Source organism: Botrytis sinoallii, assembly GCF_014898435.1.
Source record: "Botrytis sinoallii strain Bc 23 chromosome Unknown BSIN_004, whole genome shotgun sequence".
NCBI lineage: Eukaryota > Fungi > Ascomycota > Leotiomycetes > Helotiales > Sclerotiniaceae > Botrytis > Botrytis sinoallii.
In genome coordinates, this window is record NW_024066031.1 from 1,903,769 (window position 1) to 1,921,927 (window position 18,159).

Below are 18,159 nucleotides of genomic sequence, written 5' to 3' on the forward strand. Positions count from 1 at the left end.
AATGTTCTAATCAAATTCGATATCTTAGACTATTTGAATATCCTAATTAGTTTGGAAATTTTAAACAATCTTCATTGTTGAACTGCAGTCCGGACTATTAGACACCCTGGGTTTGACTTCTTCTATTGGACTTCCCTGGGTACTATTGGTGGAAGATCCTTGAAGAATGATCAAAATCGACGCCTTCAGTGATTGTTCGGGAGATATCGAAGACGGGACAAACGTTAAACATTTACAGGGCCACAATTAATGGATTTGTAGACTCTGACTTGACTACATCTTACGTGGAATTGCGACTGGATTGATGGACGTTTTAACTTACATAATGTGAGGCACGGGGACTGAAGAGATAGTATCATTGGAAATAGTAGTCATTGATGAAGATCTAAAAGGAAGTTAGAAGCGAAGCTTCTAACTTATACGAAAAGACTAGCTAAAATGGCTACTGAGGGCCGATCAACCTGCCCATGAGGGGTCTGTGCTCCATCTTATATAGTGCATCACTCAAGGAACGACGACCAACTCTCATCAAGGAAGAGCGGGGATAGTCTTCTATGCTCCGACCTATGAGCTGTTTGTGACGCAGAAACTTGTCCTGATTGTGGAGGACCTTCTTAGCGACCTTACGCCGATTGGCATCAGGTGAAGACAAGAACTCTTTGGTTGCGAGATGAGCTCCTTGCACCAATACAAGGGTGTTCGCAGCATGTCTCTTGCAAGCACCATGAGCACACTTGCCATGTGCACAGGAGGGAATATTCTATTTACCAGTCAGTAAGGCACTTCATTAATCAAAGATGGAACGTGGACTTACCCCAGAGGTTGCTGCTTGATCTTGCAACATGTTTTCAAGGATATGTCCCTCGTTGATTCGTGAAAGAAGGAAGTTTTCTGCCGGCGAGGAAGGCTTGGGTGGAGATGCTTAGTAGAGATCCCCACCAGATTGAAGCTGACAAGGGCTTTCAAGTCTTATTCAATCTTCCGCTCAAGACTTCCAAAAGCCTATCAAACGTGGCTTTTGCTTGCGTTGGCCAGCGCATTGATGGGCAATATCACCAAAACAGTTGGTTTCAAGACTGTAGATTGTGAAACCTTGATCTTTTCGTTTGCAATGTGTGCGAGTAACACTTCGTTGACTACTGGCACCGCATATCCCAATATCTGTCCTGCACCTTCAAATAGTTAGCGCCCGACTAGTAGCGTCTTGGGTACAGAAGAATACTCACCAAATGGTCCTGAAGGAACATATTTCGTCGGCAGGATGCAAAAGGATTTACAGCGGCCAGCTGAACCGGAGTCGGTGCTTTGGATGTCCCCAGGCAATCTTAGGGCCTCGATCAATGTTCAATGAAGCGGCAATCCACTCCAGTTCATGCACTGTTCTCCATATTTCTTTGTTCGTCTTTAATGCGACGGTCTGAGCCTCCATGCCTTCCTTGTCCATGTTATTCTCATTAACTGATCTTTCCAATTAGTTCGAGCTCGAACCATTCTGGGACGAGCACAAAGAAATGGCTCTTAGTCAAGTCGTTCCACCCACCTCATCCAGATATCAGCTCTTATTGAGCACATACGATAAGCTTGATGAGTACAAGAGTGGGAACTACAGTATCAGAAACAGATTTTGCCAGTTTGATACAAATATCGGGTGGTTTTGTCTAGGGCGACTGTGAAGACAGGTCTCACCAACTCTTAGCTATTCACGTCACAATCTGGAGATATTGTACAAATCTAAGCGAGGCAGTACCGGAATCAAGGGACTTCTTAGTGTTTTTCGATACACGAGAAGAGACGGAGTTGCTGGGGAAAAGCTATTTAAGTGCGATTGATGAAAAGCTTGGAAGGAAGAAGTTCGATGATCTCTATTATCCACACACATTCAAGGCACACCTGGAGGGTCGTTCTATAGTAACTTCCACGTAATTCTTGCAGAAGAGGCTCGGAACGCTCCCCTGATCTGTGGTACAACGGATATCATGAGAGATGGTGTGAATGCGCCGTTTGACGTAGTATTGCAGTACTTGAAGCCATGTAAATTCAACGATTACGGTCCGGAACGTATGATGGAGACGTGGTACTCAAAAGCGGGTAGAATCGAGCGCCACGACCGTACTGAAATCGCATATACATTTTTCAGACCTGGTATCGATGACCACGCCGCATCGGAATTCATGAAGATCGAACAGCAACAGGGAGATGTACCAATGTAAGGGCTTGTGGATGCAAAGATCCGCCATGATTATAAAAAGGTAAGCTCTTTGTTCTTTGAGTTTTATACATAGGAACTTGAATACTAACTTGCTAATAGGGAACTGTGGATGAAGTCGAGGGAGGAGAGTCTTCGTCAAAATCTTGAGAGATCATCCATCAATCGTTCCATAGAAATATCAATGGCTCATCTGGTCCTCTGTTGTTTGCACAAGTTTATCGGTGGTTGAATTCGCTTATTCTCTGCCTAGAGAGGGGATAGATTTAGTTGATGGGGGGGGGGTTTTCATTTGTCATAAGGGTGCGGAGGTAAACCCGTTTATAAAGATTACTTAATAAGAGGTTCATTTACAAAAATTAATTGAAGACCAAATATGTGAATGATAAATGATTTCCAAAGCACACCGGCCAGTACCAAAAGACATTTCTCTAGTATTATCATGTTGTGTTCGCAAGTTTTTATGACATGTAGTTGAATGTGACACATCCCGGATAAACATAATTCCTTGAAGTCCCTTTTATTTCATCCCACCATAGACCAGTGGGTGCATGGATTGACGGGACACTTCCCAACTTTCGATATTTTGAATAAATTCATTCTTCAATTGTTTGATATCAGAATTTATTTATTTATTGTTCCATCTCTAATCAATAATCGTAACAATTCCTACAATAAATGATCTGACATATCAAGAGATATTCACGAGTCCATTTTTGCAGTATCCCGTCAATCCATACAATCCATACACCCACTGCAGGAAGAATTCCAAAACGTGCTTTAAGAACAGAAAGTGGCAGCATGACAAGGACTGAAAGAATAACTCATAATTATTGTGTATATCTCAAAAAGCAGAATAAGAACAACATTATGAAAAGACACAGAACCTCACACTAAACAGAAAATAGCTTTACTCAATTTACGGGGTAAGGTCATCCCACAAATGTCCCACGGTTTATCCTTAAAAACAAATTCCACCCACAAATTGTTACAGTCTATGACCTTTTCCTTTTGTAGTGCATTGGTCTGTGTGGCAGAAAGCCTAGTTGATTGACCATCTTTGCCTATTCATGACGTATCTACAACAAGCTTCGGAAAACCTCCTTAGTTCTCTTTGGGCATCGAATCTAGGCTCTGCCCCGGCAAGAATCCACATATGAGAAAGATTTCCAGAGCTGCCAAACTTCCGCCTCAACTGTGGGCTTTATGAAAGCTCTTCCAGCCTATTTCATAAGATATAAGGGTATATCTGTTGTATAGCAAAACGATTTCACAGGATCCTTCGACCAGGATTGTCATTTTCTACCATCTTCAGAAATTCTTGTTTCAACTCATCTCAGGGCCACCGCCACGGTCACCGTTGTACTGTCAGATTTGACCGCTTTGACTTCGATCTTTTATTGAACTACCTACCTAGTAGGTAATCCGCGGATGTTGAACGTGAGACATGCAATAAGAGAAGTTTCTCATACTGCTAGCTACGCTGAGATGCCATCATTACTACGCTATGATTCGCTTGCCATGAGTGGGTTGAGCAGTCAACCTCCAGCTTTGAATTGAAGCAAAATTTGACAGCCTAAACAGGGATGGTCTGGCTATACTCCATTCCCTGATTTTGGTTCTCATAATGATTTGCAGAATCTCCATCCGTGATTCTATCAGAGAACTGTGGTCTCTGCTTGTTCCATACAGTTACAGGAATCTTTTGTTCCACAATAGTAGCCAGAAGGTTTGCATGTTGAATCCCCATCTTTGTTCCAATATATCGCAAGTTTTTGACACAAAACGCTCGAACCTCTGGAGTCGACAGGCGCAAATTGCCTACTAGGAATAGTGGCCAGATCAAAAAATATCCACCCGAAAATCTAATGGTAGGGAAATCTGTTCCAAAACCATCTTTCTCGAAGCCACTCCAGAGTTGTGTATGCGAACTGTTTCTCGAAACATAGCCCATATGTTGCGGTATACTTGCAAGAATTTCTGCCTGTAGGTGGTAGATTATTTCGGTGCAGATCTGGAATCGCTCTGCGTATTCGGACCCAAGTAAAGATGGTACCAGAGAAGTAAAGTCTTTCAATAAGACCTCTCTGATCGTTTCATTGAGTAAAATTCTGAGTTCCCTTATTGCATTCCAGATTTGAGCTACCCAATGATCGTAATAGACGTGATAGTAGCCATCGAATACAGCATCTGGATCTTTTTCCGTCTGAACTATTGTGAATTCCCACCCTTTCGGTATGTTTGTAAAAAAGGCGAGAAATCTCTCGTCCAAGGCCTCAGCATCATCAAGAAGCTCCTGAGCATCACTATAATAACCTGCGTGATATCTTGCATTGAAATGTGTGTAGTCAATCATTACTCTCTGAGCGATCCAGGCCGGATCAAGATTTGTCATCCCCTTTTCTGCAAATTCTGTAATTTCAATAATGTATTTTGGTAGTGGGATATCCCTCTGGATGCATGATATCAGCAGGCTCGAAGTCACTTGTGCTAACAAGCGTATGCCCCCGCTTTTCTTGATGGCTTCCGGGCCCCGAAGCTTGACAACTGCCGCGGCACCATGAATGTGTTCTGCCCATGCTTTCATTGATTTTTGGTTACAACCTGTGATAGTTTCGAAGATACCGAGGATCAATATCGCTAATAAGGTACTGTCTCTCTTGACGGTAGTTGGCGATTGAAGGGCAGTGTTGGTAAGCTGAAGCGATTTGGCATATTGTGCGCGGGCTTGGTTGATAAGATGGGGAGCTTTCGCCGAGTGTGCATAACCGGCCAGACCCACTGCTTGGACTGCGGCGACAAGATTATCATCTATGCCATCAGATTCGTACAAATCGGAAAGATGATCAAGGTGTCCCCGAGTTGGACCATTATCGCCTATTACATAGTTTGATAGGAAGAATGCGGTAGCTCTATCTTCAATTGATGGCGTTATGTTGAGATAGTTGACAGAGATAACCTGGTTGAATTGCGAGGACTTAACGATATCGCACGGTGAGTCTCCTTGACTTGAATATGGCGAGGGGGTGGTTGAACAAGAAGTAGTGGAGTTTTGAGAAACGAGTTCCACCCTCTTTTGCTTGACTTTCTCGTGTTTAACCTTTGCTTTTTTAATGACGTTTTTAGTTTCCTCTCGGAAAATTAGATCAACTTGGGATCTATACCCGGGGCATTCTCGACCCGCATTCGAACACTGAGTGCACCCAGTGGGTACTGCATCACACTACGATTTGTTGGTCAGCAACTGATATAGACACATGGTGAATCTTCGCATGCGGAAAGTGCGCCAGATCAAGTAATTTGTAAACAAACCTACTTTTGTCTTTTTAGCTCGGCATGCATGGCATCCTTTAGAGGGACGACCACAAAAAACCATAGTTGACCAGCGATGTTGGCTTGAGCAGCAGAATCAGGTGCTTGATACTCCACCGACCCTTGTTAAGTTCCCGGTCCTTTTAGAGGATGATGTACTGAAACAGAATCACAATATTGGGGACAAGTGCCGTAAGCGGTTGTTTTGGCAAATAGTTTAGATGATGTCCGGTGTGACAACGCAAATGTGAGGAAATCAAACGGGGATCGCTTCACTCTTCGCAATGGTAGCCTCGAAAGGGATGGAAGAAGTATGTATATTGATTAATACAATCTTATTAAAGTAGCCAAGAGAATCAGCGAAACTCCAACATGAATGTGAGATCTTCAAAGCAAATTATTGGGACAGGTCAGTCTTGTTTGACGTCTACGGTGTAAAGGGTAAGCATATCACGTGAAAGGTTTATTCAATGCAATTGGTCGAGCTTTTCTCGTTTATATTTCCTATTAGAGGGTATGAGGAAGTTGACCAATGAAAACGGATAAACACGCCTGCGGAGTTCTTCAACTGCTGTATTTATGGGGCCACTAAATTAGTCTGACAAGGCACATCAGCATGCACCGACAATTTGGCGACCGAATGAAAACAACAATGTTCAGGGACGAATGAATGATCTTCCTTGGTCTTTCCATTTTCCTTACACTGGCAAAAGGAGGCATTGCCAACTGTACTGTATGCCAATTTATGATGTTGATGCCTTATATAAGGCTACACAGTTCTTAGAAGTCGTCCAGCTACCCAGTTAAAGTGATTCAGCTAAGTGGGTACTCATTGTATAGTCGTAATATGGAGACATCAAAATTTTCTAATTGGGCTATCATGAAGTTCGTTGGCGCCTATGCTTCATTTTACATGAAGTTAAATATTCACGCAGCCCTGTGGATATTCAAAAGTGGCTCAGCTGGGTGGGATTAATTGTACAGTCTTGGTATCAAAGCCTCTCAATTTCCTAGTTTGGCCACCATGAAGTTGACATTAATGGTGGTTTATATTTTCCACAAATCGTCATGTTTCCGGTTTACTATTGTGTTGTAAACCAAATCAACTTCAATTATCTTACAGTGCTCTCATACGTTATATTCAGCTCCTTTAATACTTTTGTTCGAATTTTTTCAGCTCTCTAGTTTGCTTATTCGTGCCTTTTTGCGTGGAGATGGCCATTTATCTGTACAAAAAATGGAAAGCAACAAGGGAAACTCCTTCGGCTCCATCAGGACCCTCGATCGAAAATTCAAAATCTTCAAGCCCTTTAAAATTGTGCAAACACAGAGACGGATCCCTAGATTTCACTACAGAGCAAGAGTCAGCAATTCTTCTCGGATCTCAAGCAAGAAACAGTGAAGGCAGAGAGGGTGGTACAAGTGAGCCACAAGCTGGTATATCTTCCGGAGAACCATGCAGTCTTTGTATACAAGAAAAGAAAGCATCCAGACGATATAGATGGAGGTTAACTGCTGGGCTCATGCTACCATATATGGTACAAGCCCTAGATATCACCATTATTGCCGGAGCTTTACCTTTCATTGCTTCTGATTTTAGTGAGCCCTAAGAATTCCGTCTCTTCTACCCGATTTTAACTAATCGCCATTCAGACCAACTTTCACAACTTAATTGGATTATCTCCGCCTTCAATTTAACCGCAACGACATTCATACCAGCCTGGGGTCAACTTGCCGACATAGTCGGCAGATATGCGACTCTTCAGGCAGCCTTAATTTTTACCTTGATCGGAAGTGCCCTTTGTGCTGGTGCACCAGTGAGTGCTTTCACTATGCTACTATTTGGTCGGGCATTGCAGGGACTCGGCTGTTCCGGGCTTTTAATTTTGACCAAAGTTATCCTTGCTGATAAAGTCACCCTCAAAGAAAACGCAAAGAACAACAGTTTATTCGCTATTGTTGGTGGCCTGGCCTATGGATTTGGACCTATTGTCGGGGGAGAATTGACACAAGTTTCGTGGCGATGGTGCTTTATTATCAATATTCCTATTGCGCTAGTGGGTATGGTTGGTGTACACTTCCTTCTTCGACCCATAATGCTTGGCCCTCAGACAATCAGACGAACAGACGATAATACCGAAATGAAAGGATGCCAAACATTAATGACAAGACTTTCAACACTCGACTTTGGAGGACAATTTTTATTTCTCTTTGGCATGGGTCTCTTTATTCTTGCCATAACTTGGGCAGGAGCTTACTACCCATGGTCAGACGTAAAGGTCATTGTCCCTCTCGTCCTAGGCTCTCTCCTCCTCATTCTATTTTTGGTCTGGGAATACCTTATGATGCCAGGCTCAGCACTAGCAGTGCGATATCCATATCGTCGTGCTATGATTCCATTCAAGCTCATCTTAAGTCGTAACTCTGGACTCCTAATGTACATCAATTTCATCACCGGAATGGCAATGTACGCCGTCTTCTATTTCGTCGACATATATTTCGCTCTCGTACTACAGTTTTCTTCCAGCGAAGGAGGTAAGAACCTTCTTTATTATATTCCAGGTTTAGCAGGCGGCGTATACCTCGCCATGTTCGCCTGCAATGTATTCCCCTGCCAAACTTGGTATCCATTATTTTTAGGTGCAGTCATCGAACCTCTCGGTATCACCATCCTTGCTGCAGCTCTTTCTTGGGGTCATCTGCCTACCATCTACGGCATGCTTGTTTTGACTGGTGTCGGAACTGGTATCAGACTCATGCCCGGCACCCTCCATGCAATAGGCTATTATCCGACGCAAATCGCACCCCTTGTCTCAATGATGTCGCTTTCTTCTTCGCTTGGTGGCACACTCGCCCTGACAGTTATGCTCAATATCTTCAATAACCATCTCTCCTCCTCTGGTATATCCGTGTCCGGTACCACATCCGCAACCGCAAGTTTCTCGGGCATCGCAACTTTGGAATCCGCAGAACAGGATTATGTGAGAAAGATGGCGAAGGAGGGGATAGTTTTAGCTTTCTATGCTATCTCGGCCTTTTTGTGGTTGGGAGTCGGCGCGAGTATAGGATTGGGGAATGTGTGGATTGCTAAGGAAGGCGAGGAGGGGGTGGCTAATGCAGTTGGGGATGAGAAAGTGGGACAGACATGTGAAGGAAGTTTTCTTGGGAGTTTGTTGAGGGGAAAGAGTAGGAATAATGTGGAGAAGGCTTGATGTGGACGTAAAGGTTGTCCATCTATCGTTTATATATCGAAATTATAGTAGAAATGTATCGTTATGGTAGGACTGTTGCGCATCCACAGGTTTTATAGGGTTTGTCGCACATCTATAGTTCTAATACAGAAAAAAAGTTCAGACTATGAAACAGGAAAACAGAAATTGGAGATTTTTGTTGCACGTCTTACAGTACTAGACAATTGAAATAAGCCGAAATTGAGAAACACACCAAAAATGATCATTTTTCATCCCTTTTAAAGTTAGATATTCTGAATATCTTTGAATCAATTATTATAAGATTTTGTTATAGTGTAACAATTCATATAAATTTTAATAAAAATTGAATAAATTATTTTTAATAAATTATTTCGTACTGATTCAGTTGATTAAAGTTGATCAAATTCAAAAATTCGATTTTGTGACAATTTTATTAGTTAATTTAGCGTATTTTTATATTTTTTCAAAAGCTTTAACTTCAAATTATAAATTCAAGATCAAAAAAAATCTTAAAAAAATTTGATGAATTTTTTATTAAACAATTACTGAATCTTTATAATATAGAAAGTTTTTAGATCCTTGTATACTTTATATAAATAATTATATATTATTGAAAAGGTTAATAAATGATTATTTTAGGTGTGTTTTTGAGCTATGGCTTTTTTCAATTGTCGGTTACTATAGTTTCTATAAAGCGCGAAACTTATTAACAGGGCCTAGACAAAAAAAAGTATCTGGAACTTTTTGTTGCACGTCTGAGTTTCTATCAAGTACGAAACTTAATTCAAAGGACTTGGATAAAATAAAGGTATCTGAAACCTTTTGTTGCATGTCTGAGTTTTTATGAAGTGCGAAACTTAGTAAAAAGGACCGAGACAAGAAAAAATATTATCTGAATTCTTAAAGGTCTTTTTTCTCCATATCCCCAAGCTCTGAAATCTTTCCCTTGTTGGATCGACTCAAGAGCAACAATAAATCAGATATGCAACAAAATTTTCAATCTTGAAAAGAAGCTTCCTTATTGGTCTCGGCTAACAATATGAAAAATTGTACCATAAATATCAAACACAAAATTCGAAAACTACAAACCACCCCAAGCTCTTAATATGATATATTAGTATCCAGAGCCACCTCCTCAAACTCCATTGTTCCAATAGCTTGACTAACAAAGCAACTTATAAATTCTCTTCCACATTGGCCACTCCTCCATCTCCATTTCTCTCCTCTGCCAACCCCTACTTCCTCTATACAACATCCCTGCATCCACTTCATTCCTTCCCGTTCTCAAATCAATATCTTCAATCTTCATCCATCTTGTTCTATACCAAAGTTTATACCCCGCATAGAAAATCAAGACCACTGGCATTGCCAGATACGCCTCAAAAAAGCTACTGATCTTGGTATTAACCCCCGTATGTACGGTCCCGATCGGATCAACCGCTACCCAAAACTGTACTATGAGGACCAATACTATCATACCAAGGCCAATCCACGAACCGATTGTACCGACTGGGGATCGATAAATCAAAGAATCAACACTGTGACCTTGTTGCGCCCACGCTTTGCGAAACCGTATGTGCGAATAACAAATAGTACCCCAAGTGAAAAGCGAAGATAGCCCCGAAAGAGCTAGTAACCACGTAAATGCCGAGTTTCCAGCAGGAGAGACGTACAGATAAGCCAGGAGACCAAAGGCAGAAGCGATAGCAATGGCGACCAGAGGACGGCCTTTTCGATCAATGTAAGCGAGAGGACGAGGAGCTTGGCCTTGCGCTGCGAGAGAAGCAAGGAGACGAGAAGAGCCGAATACGCAAGAATTAGCGACGGAGAGAACGGCGATTAGGATTACGACGTTCATTACAGAGTCGAGACCAGTGATACCTGCGGATTGAATGGCGATTATAAAGGGAGAGGCTTTGTTGGTGCTGGCATTTGAGGCGGAAATGAGAGAGGGAGAATTGTAAGGAACGAGCAGGCCGATGATGGTTATACTCAGGATGTAGAACTAGGAAGTTATTAGTTTCTGACAATCTGGTTGATTAAAGTAGTTAATACTCACCAAAACAATACGCCAAAAGACCTGCTTAATGGCTGTTGGTAGAGATTTGCTTGGATTATAGGTCTCGGCAGCTGCTAGTGCAACCAATTCTGTTCCTGCAAAGGAGAACGCTGCCGTAACGAGAATATTACAAAATCCCTTGAAACCATGATTGAATGCCCCTGGATTGGTCCAATACATACCTCCTATATATCCTGTTTTAGGAGTCCCCGTGCAATTTATCACTGCACCAAGAATACTAATGGAACCCTATTAGAAAGATCAATTGAGAGAGACCTACTGAGAAGTACTTACATGAAGCCTATTATAGCTGTGACTTTCAATATGGAGAAGGCATACTCCGCTTCGCCAAAGGTCTTGATGCCACAAAGACTGATGAAGGTTACGGCGACTAGAAAGATTGTGATACTAGCCCAAGTTGGTATTGAAGTACTCCAGAATTCGAGAGTGATTGCTGCAGCGATAATCTCTACTGGCATGATTATGAGGCATTGAATTGCATAGTTCCAGCCCGTTGCAAATCCCCAAGCTGGATCTATGAACCTAGTCGCAAATGTTGAGAATGAACCTAACGTTTGTTAGTATTTTGCAGCTATCATAATCTTTACTTCATTACCGGCAACTGGGAAAGTAACTGCCATTTCTCCTAGTGCTTGCACTGTACAAAACAACATTCCACCCATCAAAAGATATGCAATGAGAAGAGATCCAGGACCTCCAGTGGCTAGTGCTGCCCCAGAGCTCACGAATAAACCAGTGCCTATACATGTTAGTCATTTCAAATTTCAAGAATACCCATAGATAACTAACCTATGGACCCTCCAATAGCTAACATCTATCTCAAAGAGTCATTTCTTGCACAAATAGATTCATGTGGGATTTTCAATACCTGTAAATGGCGACCCTTCAAGATTCTGACCAAGTGTGTGTTGGCTATATTTGAAGCCGCAGCTTTGTCGTTGTATGTTCTTCCATTTGTACCGACAAAAATAGTAGGTCCTACATTTTTCTGAGCATCGCTACGAAAGTTATCAAAAGCTTTAGTCGGAAATTTTCTCGTCTCTTTGGGTCTCATTAAAAGAGGTACAATAGTCGAACTTGTGGTTGCATAAACTTTCTCCATTTTCATGGCGGGGTCAACCATCATAGAAAAGGTCCTCGACACCTCAGGTTGTTTAAACAAATCTAATTCTCGAAGAAGAAGATATATTTGCTGGGGCAGTGAGGCAGCCCGTGAGTTTCAATGATATGAGACGTGATGGTTATCAAGAATCCTCGGTCCTGAAAACCGGATGATACAAACCGAGAAAACATGCATGTGCTTCACAAACCAGGCGATAAACTTTTATCTGGAAGCTTTTACAGTATGAAATTACTTTGCAATTTGAGAAGTAATATCGAAATGGGCATATTGACGGAAGAATACAAGACGGATAGGTCCCAATCAAGGCCGATAAGTTGCCCCTGGGTAATGTGGCGTTGAGTTATGAATGACATTCAAACTCGGGAATTGTACACAAAACGATCTTATCCTACCAGATGTGCAAGGTAGTCGGCACGGAGATAATTGCCCCTTCATGATTGATTGTAGCAAGAATGCAGTATTTGTGTTCAAGTTTCAAAGGACACCAAGCCTCCAACCATACCACACGTTGGGAAGTATGCAAGGTACGGCTTGGTAGCAAAGAACGATTCAATCTATTGATTCCAATGCCCCTGAATTTGTGCATATGTGCCTGCAGAAAGCAGAGTGCAGCACATCCAACATTGCTATCCAGGCAAAGAGTGGTAGAAATGAGAGAAATCGTCCCAGGAGTGTGGTAAAGCTTTGGATGTGGTAAGTCGGATACCCCACTTTCTGGCCACCCCCCTTTTGGGCCACTTTTTATACTCAAAATACATTAAAAATGGAATTTTTAACTTTCTTATTTATGGATAGAATTCAATGAAAATTTGTATATATATAATTTAGATCGATTTAAGCTTATTCTGAAATTTTTAGATTTTTAGGATTTTTCTGTATTGAGAGCTAGAGCTTCAAAACATCGATTTCTAAATATATATGGGAATCACATACAATTTTAAATTTCTTATCAAATCTTTAATAACTTTTTAATAAAAATTGCTAAAAATAAACTATAAAATTTTATTATAAACTTATAATATGTTTAATATAAGAGATTCAGAAAAATAGAATTTTTTTTATAAATAAATATTTATAGGGGTACCCTCAAAATGACAGGGATTATTTATATTACTCTAAACTCACTGTATACTATATCTCTATATCTGTTAATTTTTCTTAATTTTTTTTTGAATTTCTATATAGATTTAAGTTCAAATCTTTCAAAAGATATGTAGTTTTCTTTTAATAATTGTTGTTAAAAAGTTATTAAAGGTTTTATAAAAATTCTAAATTTATATGTGATTCCTATACAAATTTGAAAATCGATATTTTGAACCTTTAGCTCTCAATCCAGAATAGTCCTAAATATCTAAGAATTTCAGAATAGGCTTAAAACGATCTAAATTATCTATATAAAAATTTTCATTAAATTATATTATATATTAATAGAGATATTAATAGGCCTAAAAAGTGATTTTTGGTGTGAAAGGGTGGCCCAAAACAGGGGTGGCCCGAAAGTAGGGTGCCCGACTTATTTCTAAGCTTTAATTAGGCCGTTATTCCGATATCCTTATCAACACAAGTACGACAGGACAACGTTGGATGTCCGGAAACTCAAAGGCTTGAGAAAAGGCAATTGATAGGTTGAATATTTTTGACGTTTCCGACGGGTACGCTAAAATATCATACTTCATCTACTTTAGGAAAGCAACTCCGATTTTTTAATAACTTCCCGTCCCAAGAACAGAATTTGTTCGTTCCGAACGTCCCGACCTCATTTTTTAATTTAATCGTCTTCACAAATGAAAATTGCAATCTTACAATTCTGAGTGTTGTTGGTTCGGATCATGATATCTCTCTCTTATCTTTTAATCCCGCTTTGCACAAGGTCCGAAAGCAGTCTTGGTCCTTGGACCATCTTTCCGGTAGCCAGAATTCAAAACTCGAAGTCGAGTCTGCAGGGGAAAATGTCACCAGTGGAACGATTTTGGTTTCCGTTTCTCACGACCGCCTTGATGCTCGATAACTCCTCAATATCCGGTTAAAAGAGAAGAATATTACCAACTCGTTTCTTGCCGGACATGAGAACCAGGAAGTAGTCCCCAAAGTTTGGAACTCTCATCTTCTTTCACACACACCGGCCAAGGGACTTGATTGTCTTGTTTGCATGTGCAGAACCGCATTTCCATAAGACTTCCCTCATTATGATTTCAATCGACAATTTTCGGTATTAGCACCTACACGAACAATGGAGGTTCTTCGACGTTATGCCACAGAAGCGCCCGAACAACGTGCTTGGATAGATACTAAACCTACATTCATTGTTAGCTGGTGGTGTACATGTTTTGCCATTGCTATAATTTTGTTTCGGATTTTTGGAAGATATGTTCGGACGGAAAAGATCTACCTCGAAGATGGCATTATGGTGCTGGCCATCATACCGCTGCTTATGAGAATGGCTTTCGTTCATGTTATCTTGATGTTTGGCACCAATAATAGTATAACACTCGGTTTAACATCAGAGGAGGTGCGGAAAAGAACAATCGGGAGTCAACTCGTTTTAGTCTCTAGGATTATGTACGCTGTGTAGTATGTCAACGCCCGATAACGATCCAAAAGAATGTACTGACGATTGTAGCCTTTGGGTCATAAAGTACAGCATCAGCATATTCTTGCGTTCTTTGACTGGTCAGATTTGGCAACGAGTACACCATAAATTACTCAGATATCTTCATATTATGCTCGCGGTGACCTTCTTAGCCACAGTCATTAGTGATATTGTTGAGTGCCAGCCTTTCACCCATTACTGGCAGGTTATTCCAGATCCTGGACCGAAATGCCGACAAGGATACGCGCAACTATTCACGGCTGGTATTCTCAACATTACTACGAATGTGGCTCTCATTGTCTTTCCTATTCCAATGATCCTAAAATCAAATCTATCAACACACCTCAAACTTAGTGTCATTCTACGTTTAGCCCTCCCAGTTTTTTGTATTCTCGCAACGATCAATCAACTCAAAAAAGTTGTATCTCATAACGGCGATCAACAGATCCGTTCACTCTTAGCTTCCCGTAAGGTCCTTTCTTTTACCACCCCATAACATGTAATCTCTAGCTAACAAAGAACAAAGTCGACATCCTCCTCACAACTCTGATATCCAATGCTTCGGTGATCGGCTCGCTCCTCCAAGACAAAGGTTACAAGAAGACGAAATACAAAACTCCTATCTACCGCGACATTCCCTCCAGTGTCCCCTCTACTAGCTATACTCGAAGACATGACAGCGATGAGGACTTCATGATTACCAGTCCTGATACAGACGGAAAGGCAGCTATGATGATAGCATTGGAAGTTTTACATGAAACTGCAAGTCGGGAGAATAATGAGGCCAGAGATTTTGGTACAGATGCATTGGGAAGCGGGGTCAGGAAACCTGAACATGTCTGGGCTGGTGATCATATTAGGGTCGAGAGGGCATGGGATGTGCAGGTATCAAGAGAAGAGATACCCAGGAGCGCCTAGATAAATTAGAGGGGCTCTATGAATCAATTGCGGTCTGATTTATCTTTGGGTTTCGCGAGTTGGGCTCATTAACACGTGATGCTGTACAAATCATTTTGTCTCGTACGATTCAACTTCATGTATATAGGTACCTACTGGGTAGGTAGGTATAGGTATTGTTAGATACTGTACAACTTACAACATAAATCTCTACCTTCTCCATGTACTGACTTGTTACATGAAATTGAGTAGGTTTTGAGAACGACATCAAGTGTATCTGATGGCTGCAAAATAGATTCCTAATCAGCTCCCGGTGAGCCTAAAACTTTTTATTATGAATACGCGAAGATTCCAATCGACATTCTTGCTCAGGCTGACTTCAAAAGAATTGGTGTACGTACACTAGATAGATAGATATATATATATATATATATATATATATATATTAATTTACACTGCAAAAAATTCATCTAGATTTCAATTTGAAGAATCAAGTGTCAAAATACCATGTTCGATCAATAAACCACAACTATTGGAAATATTTCTGTCTCGAGATCGACAGCGTAGACGTCAAGACCAAACTCGAGCCAGGGTTCCTGGAGCTGTTGAAGTGTCTTCCCCACTTTCCCCCAGCGCATGTAATTTAAAGTTGACAACCCTAGCTTGACACTTGACTTGCCTTGATATTTCAGCTGGTCTAGGTACAGTACCGCCTTTTTTCCGAGGGTGTACAAGCAATTCATGATTTTGGATGTGCAAGATATCTCTTTATTTTTCAGCCATTTCCTCGAAGGGTGCTCAACATCTTTTCAATTACACAACAATAGATACTCAAGATGTCGTCTTCTTACGCTATGAAGTCAATGGGCTCGAAAGGTTAGATACAGATCCCTCCAGACCGATTGCTTCTCGAAGTTCTTGATCTTTCTGCGTTTAGTTTGTTGTACCATACTCACTCAATCAACAGCCTTCAACCATTCCTCTTCGAATGATGCTGAAGCTGAATATGACCGACTGCGCGACCTCGCTCACAAAGAAGCTGCGAAACGCTCTCAATGTTTCGATCAATCGCGTCAAGCTTATACATCCGGCGACGGTGCCAGAGCTCACGAGTTGAGTGTCGAAGGGAAGAAACACGCGGCGCAAATGGACGCATACAATAAGCAAGCATCAGATTACATATTTCGAGAGAACAATGCCCAAGGCAGAGTCGGAGACGATGAAATCGATTTGCACGGACAGTATGTTGAGGAAGCAGAGCGCATTTTGGAGGAAAGAATAAGATATGCTCGACAACAGGGACAAACTCATTTACACGTTATTGTCGGAAAGGGAAATCATAGCAAAGATCATGTTCAAAAGATCAAGCCGAAAGTGGAAGAGATTTGTAGGGAGTTGGGGTTGCAATATGCGACTGAAGAGAACGCGGGAAGGATGTATATCAACCTACAAGGCGGTGCTGCAGTTATACCACCCAGCGGAGGAAGTCATGGAGGACAGCAACATCATGGTGGCCAGCAACATTCTGGACACCAACAACCCTCTTACCAACAACCTCAGCAAGGATATGAACAACCTCAACAGAGTGGGTATCAACAAGGAGGATACCAGCAAGGCGGTCAACAACAACATCAGCAGCAGCAACAAGAACAGAACAACAACGACAACAACGACGAATTGGAGAAATTGGCAAAGAAATTTCTCCCAAGAATATTACGAAAGGCAGAAAAAGCTTGTTGCGCGGTCATGTAAATGTTGGATTTTTTTATTATTTGGATATATATTTACTAGCATGGATTTAGTTTTCTTCAAAATATACCTTGGGTTTCAGAGGGGTTTAATTTGGTGGTATGATATGACTAGATATCAATAGAGATGGGGTTTTAATGTTGAATATTATATATAGATAGAAGATCACGATTTCACGATAGGTTAAATGAATGGATGTTCCTAATATTGGTCTTGATGTACTTATCTCAAGTCGTTTACCCTGTAGAAGCAGGTTAACTTCTATTGGTAGGGGAGGTATGTTATAGAGCCGATTCAAGGACATCTGCCAGTATATAATTGATGAATAACAGGGCTTTCACTTTGAGAAATTTGCCTGTACGCAGAACTTCTATAGATGAATATGACGCTCCGCTTGGCCACTGCCGTGGAGGCTTCTTCGCTTCGCTCTAAAATCTGAAATCTTTCATCAAATCGAATTCCTTCTCCTCCTATTTTAGAGCGAAGCGAAGAAGCCTTCATAGTGGTGGCCAAGCGGAGCGTCATATTCAGATGTATTGATACATGAACCGAGAGTGCAGTTAATATGCTAGAAAGGAGGATTTCATGACTACCTACCTGTACCCACCTAGGTATAAGTGTCGATATGTAAGTAGTTGGATTATTCAAGATTTGATTGTTATTTTACACCTACCTGGATATCTATTTACCTACAGAAATTACTTATATATCGTCGTATAATTTACCTTGGTCCTGTCATCTGATCTTTTATACTAAAAGTTTATCGGTTAGCGGAGAGGGAAAAAACCACAAAAAGCCATGACTCTTACCTAAGTACTCATATCACCCGATAAGTAAATCTCTTCCTGCAACAACTGTGGACAATTGTCTTTCCTTTTAATTTAGCTTTAACAACCCCCCACCATCCGTAATCGGCCTCAATTGTTTAGAAGAGCGACACCGGACAGCCATTGACCCATTTGATTGCACAACGCAGAGGTGCCGATAGTC

At 41.1% G+C, this 18,159-nt stretch overlaps 7 protein-coding genes across 7 annotated transcripts; 4 read left to right on the forward strand and 3 right to left on the reverse strand.

Annotated features, from left to right (window-relative positions):
* Positions 1-442: 442 nt before the first annotated feature.
* On the reverse strand, positions 443-844 carry EAF02_003006 (uncharacterized protein; the record flags this gene model as incomplete). Its single annotated transcript, XM_038899054.1, has 2 exons — positions 443-760; positions 815-844. The coding sequence occupies 2 exons, from the start codon at positions 842-844 to the stop codon at positions 443-445; spliced, it is 348 nt and encodes a 115-aa protein (XP_038761342.1).
* A 1,132-nt stretch (positions 845-1,976) lies between these two features.
* Positions 1,977-2,210, forward strand: EAF02_003007 (uncharacterized protein; the record flags this gene model as incomplete). Its single annotated transcript, XM_038899055.1, has 1 exon — positions 1,977-2,210. The coding sequence occupies one exon, from the start codon at positions 1,977-1,979 to the stop codon at positions 2,208-2,210; it is 234 nt and encodes a 77-aa protein (XP_038761343.1).
* Positions 2,211-3,782: 1,572 nt separating this feature from the next.
* EAF02_003008 (uncharacterized protein) lies at positions 3,783-5,582 on the reverse strand (the record flags this gene model as incomplete). The annotated part of the gene is made up of 2 exons (XM_038899056.1): positions 3,783-5,429; positions 5,523-5,582. The coding sequence occupies 2 exons, from the start codon at positions 5,580-5,582 to the stop codon at positions 3,783-3,785; spliced, it is 1,707 nt and encodes a 568-aa protein (XP_038761344.1).
* Positions 5,583-6,629: 1,047 nt separating this feature from the next.
* Positions 6,630-8,730, forward strand: EAF02_003009 (uncharacterized protein; the record flags this gene model as incomplete). The annotated part of the gene is made up of 2 exons (XM_038899057.1): positions 6,630-7,117; positions 7,172-8,730. The coding sequence occupies exons 1-2, from the start codon at positions 6,733-6,735 to the stop codon at positions 8,728-8,730; spliced, it is 1,944 nt and encodes a 647-aa protein (XP_038761345.1). The 5' UTR covers positions 6,630-6,732.
* Positions 8,731-9,892: 1,162 nt separating this feature from the next.
* Positions 9,893-11,933, reverse strand: EAF02_003010 (uncharacterized protein; the record flags this gene model as incomplete). The annotated part of the gene is made up of 6 exons (XM_038899058.1): positions 9,893-10,735; positions 10,790-11,027; positions 11,084-11,357; positions 11,406-11,549; positions 11,600-11,624; positions 11,679-11,933. 6 exons carry the CDS (start codon positions 11,931-11,933, stop codon positions 9,893-9,895), a joined length of 1,779 nt encoding a protein of 592 aa, XP_038761346.1.
* A 1,645-nt stretch (positions 11,934-13,578) lies between these two features.
* Positions 13,579-15,781, forward strand: EAF02_003011 (uncharacterized protein). Its single transcript, XM_038899059.1, has 3 exons — positions 13,579-14,504; positions 14,554-14,990; positions 15,050-15,781. Exons 1-3 carry the CDS (start codon positions 14,164-14,166, stop codon positions 15,439-15,441), a joined length of 1,170 nt encoding a protein of 389 aa, XP_038761347.1. The 5' UTR covers positions 13,579-14,163; the 3' UTR covers positions 15,442-15,781.
* A 349-nt stretch (positions 15,782-16,130) lies between these two features.
* On the forward strand, positions 16,131-17,513 carry EAF02_003012 (uncharacterized protein). Its single transcript, XM_038899060.1, has 2 exons — positions 16,131-16,296; positions 16,388-17,513. Exons 1-2 carry the CDS (start codon positions 16,257-16,259, stop codon positions 17,170-17,172), a joined length of 825 nt encoding a protein of 274 aa, XP_038761348.1. The 5' UTR covers positions 16,131-16,256; the 3' UTR covers positions 17,173-17,513.
* Positions 17,514-18,159: the final 646 nt, after the last annotated feature.